The sequence below is a fragment of the Alligator sinensis genome, unplaced genomic scaffold (genome assembly GCF_000455745.1).
Source record: "Alligator sinensis unplaced genomic scaffold, ASM45574v1 scaffold389_1, whole genome shotgun sequence".
Classification (NCBI taxonomy): domain Eukaryota; kingdom Metazoa; phylum Chordata; order Crocodylia; family Alligatoridae; genus Alligator; species Alligator sinensis.
In genome coordinates, this window is record NW_005841951.1 from 1,985,695 (window position 1) to 1,989,823 (window position 4,129).

Here is a 4,129-nt window from a genome sequence, read left to right on the forward strand (position 1 = left end):
AACCGCCAGCCAGCAGCCACGATAGCGGCTGCCCCCTCCCTGCTGGGGCGCCTCTGCCAATCAGATGCAAGGAGCAGGGCCACACAAAGGGCAGCCAGCAGCCCAGATGGCGGCCATCCCCTCATCCCTCCTGGGGCCTCTGCCAATTAGTGGTATGGGGCAGAGCTGCTGGGAAATGCTCGCGAAATCGGCTCTTTGTACTACAACCAAGCCACAAAAATTTATTTTTCTGGCCATGAGTTAAATAAGTCCCTAGCAATTAGATTAACATTTGCTGAATTTGCTTTTGAAATTACACACAGAAAGTAAAAATGAGCAGGGAACAACTTTACATGGATGAGACTTCCACATTTATTTTTCTTCCATGTGCATAGAAAATGGCAGTGGAGTAACCTATGAAAGAGGCAGGGAATGGGAGAGGTGTAGATATACTGGACTGTACTTTGTGCTTCAAAATTACACTGTTATTTTAAAAACCAAAAATGATATATTTTTTTTCAATTTATAACAGTTCCTTGGATTTTCTGTCTCAGTTTCTAGATGTCATCTTTTCTAATCTGTGTTAAAATGACACACTTCATTACAAATGGTGGCACTTTTAACCAATGTCGCATTTCCATATTTACACCAACAGAAAAAATGTACAAGACGTAATAGCATACAATCGTGACATGTAGTAATAGCAATAAAACAAGGGCATCCATTTTATTTTTTCTGTACAAACTTTCAGAGCAAGACTTTTATTCACATTAAAAAAAATCAGCTTTAATTTGATCTGATCTACACATTTCCCAAATTCATGTTCCTCAATTCTCAAACCTTTCATCACATCGCCCACACCTTCACCAGACTACAGGAGCTACAAGTAATTAGATCTAACATCTAAACAGAGCATAAAGACCTCCCTTCCAATTTCTCTCACACCTTCCTGATAATTCCTTGTAAAAAGCTCTTCCTTGTGCCTTCTTTTATTTCACTTCCACATTTCATCATCAAAATAGCAAACAGGCCATTCCTTTTCTTCTCAAGCAATATTAGAAAGATAGAATGTTTCTCTGTGTAACTTTCTGGTGCTACACCCAAGAGTCAGGAGAACCTGGGTATTGTTCTGCTCTATAAGAAGGTCGTCTAGTGGAGTAGAAGTCTACATAATTTGTGGTTGACTTCAGTCCGTATTGTGTTGTGTAATCAGAAGTAGCTGGAAAATGAACTCGGTCATCAAAATATGGGTCCTCATAGCTATGTGGGGATTGCAAATATAATCTGTATGTGTCATAGTTTTTTCTGTTGGTGTCATCTTGACTGTAGTATAACTGCTGATGCTGTTGACAAAATGCACAAATAAATATTAGTATTTTATAACCGTGTTTGAAGGAAAAGATCTTTGAGTTTTTCAATTTGCTTCTGAGTCAGTTATCAGCATATATATAATGGGCTTTCACGTACGCATTTAGCTACCTATTATCTACCCATGAAAAATAAGGGTTGTGTGGCTACATTTCTGCATACTGATCTGTAAAATTTTAATCTAGGGTGCCTATACATGAGCAGGCTCAATTAATTGAGTCTGCTGCAGAGTGGTAATTACCGTGCTCCAGCAGCCTCCTGTGTCTCATGTATCAGTGTTCCCACACTTCAAAATGGCTCGCTCAACAAGCTTTAGATAAAGCACCCCTGCTGCCATTTTGAAGTGCAGGGATGCTGATACATGAAACGCTCCAGGAACTTCAATTACAGCAGTGCTAGGAGCTGCTCGAATTAAAGCGCCCCCCCCAAAAACTCATGGCACACATGTATAAACACCCCTAGTGTCTAACATTTGGATTTTTTTAGATCTATCATCAGTAAGTGCAACCAGTGGAACAGGTAACCAGTGGGATAGGTAACATAGGCAGGACTTAATTTTTTAAACCACTGAGAAGGATTACCAAAGGAAAGATGAAACAATGGAAAATTTCTCTTCTACCTTGGTCTTTTTTTACCCACTGGGAATCATGGGTCTAAAAAACACAGAGAGAGAGGCAGCCATATTTTATTGTCAAACAGCTGGATAAGAAACTGGTTTTGTGAGGCAGCTGTTTTCTAAGTAGAATATTAATTTTCTTAAAGAAACTAAAACAAAAAGTCAGGAGATGGGTGTCAGCTCCAACCATAACAATAGCAAATTGAAATCAAGTGACCAAAAGACATGGAATTAGAAGGGTAATAAAGTGGCAACTGATAGCTTAACCCACACTTCAAAATGGCTCGCTCAACAAGCTTTAGATAAAGCACCCCTGCTGCCATTTTGAAGTGCAGGGATGCTGATACATGAAACGCTCCAGGAACTTCAATTACAGCAGTGCTAGGAGCTGCTCGAATTAAAGCGCCCCCCCCAAAAACTCATGGCACACATGTATAAACACCCCTAGTGTCTAACATTTGGATTTTTTTAGATCTATCATCAGTAAGTGCAACCAGTGGAACAGGTAACCAGTGGGATAGGTAACATAGGCAGGACTTAATTTTTTAAACCACTGAGAAGGATTACCAAAGGAAAGATGAAACAATGGAAAATTTCTCTTCTACCTTGGTCTTTTTTTACCCACTGGGAATCATGGGTCTAAAAAACACAGAGAGAGAGGCAGCCATATTTTATTGTCAAACAGCTGGATAAGAAACTGGTTTTGTGAGGCAGCTGTTTTCTAAGTAGAATATTAATTTTCTTAAAGAAACTAAAACAAAAAGTCAGGAGATGGGTGTCAGCTCCAACCATAACAATAGCAAATTGAAATCAAGTGACCAAAAGACATGGAATTAGAAGGGTAATAAAGTGGCAACTGATAGCTTAACTCCAGGTACAGTAACAGTCTATAAAAAACAACTGACTACATGTTAGAAGTGTTTTATGAGAAGTATATATAACAGCAATATTATCTCCCTTCAGTTTGTTAAAACAGACAGCGCTAATATAGGATGAGCCTTTTTAGCAGCATCTTTTGAAATGAGATTTCAAAAATCACCTGTAGCCGTCTATTTTGTTCTCTTGCTGGTGAGGAATAGGAACTGATGTAAATTGGTGAAGCTTTGCTGGACCCTGTAAAAAAATATTGTATGGTATCAAATTTAGCAGTTATTTTTTGTACGCCCACCTTTTCAGTGTCATCATACCTACAATAAATACAGTAGCACCTGTATATTTAGGAACTTGTCTGCACTGCTTATTCCCTCTGTGTTGATTCACAGTTGGAAGGAACCTTGGGGGTCATTTAATTCAACCACCCACATGGATGCAGGATGTGCTGTTTTTTTAAAACTGTCTCAGGGAGGTGCCTACCTAGTAGGGCTGTGCAAAACTTCGGTACCTGATTCGATTTGGAGGACACTGGGCCCGATTCAGGGACCGGATCTCCAAATCCGAATTGAATTGGGAGACCAAGTAAAAGCTCTGAATCGATTTTCATAGTTTCACAGTATCATAGTTGGTAGGGTCAGAAGGGACCTGAGCAGATCATTAAGTCCGACCCCCTGCCATGGCAGGAAAAAGTACTGGGGTCAAATGACCCCAGCAAGGTGTTCATCTAATCTCCTCTTAAAGACCCCCAGGGTAGGAGCCAGCACCACTTCTCTTGGAAGTTGGTTCCAGATCCTAGCCGCCCTGACAGTGAAGTAGCGCTTCCTGATGTCTAGTCTAAATCTACCCTCTGCAAGCTTGTGACCATTATTTCTAGTCACTCCTGGTAGTGCTCGGGGGAACAGGGACTCCCCCAATGCCTGCTGGTCCCCTCTGACTAGTTTGTAACAGGCCACTAGATCCCCCCTCAGCCTTCTCTTGTGGAGGCTGAACAGGTTCAGGTCCCATAGCCTCTCCTAATAGGGCCTGCCCTGCTGCCCCCGATCATGCGGGTGGCCCTCTGAACCCTCTCAATGCTGTCCACGTCCCTCCTGAAGTGCAGCGCCCAGAACTGGACGCAGTACTCCACCTGCGGCCTGACTAGTGCCGCATAGAGGGGGAGGATCACCTCCTTGGACCTGCTTGAGATGCATCTACGGATGCATGACAAGGTGTGATTGGCTTTCCTGACCGCGTCCCCACACTGTTGGCCCACGTTCACTTTGGCATCAATAATGATTCCAAGATCCTTTTCTG

General features: G+C 41.9%; 1 protein-coding gene across 5 annotated transcripts in view; it reads right to left on the bottom strand.

The window, feature by feature from the left end:
- Positions 1-12: 12 nt before the first annotated feature.
- Positions 13-4,129, bottom strand: part of PKP4 (plakophilin 4) — a 187,145-nt gene continuing 183,028 nt past the window's right edge. For 3 of the 5 annotated variants that reach the window (XM_014518401.2, XM_014518400.2, XM_025199921.1), the window contains exons 20-21: positions 3,003-3,076; positions 1,074-1,322 (exon numbers count right to left, since the gene is read on the bottom strand). In XM_014518401.2, coding sequence (XP_014373887.1) covers positions 1,074-1,322; positions 3,003-3,076 — 323 coding nt within the window. Of the gene's footprint in view, positions 1,323-3,002; positions 3,077-4,129 lie in introns of all 5 variants that reach the window. The other 2 variants (XM_025199920.1, XM_014518399.2) reach the window with 1 other exon arrangement.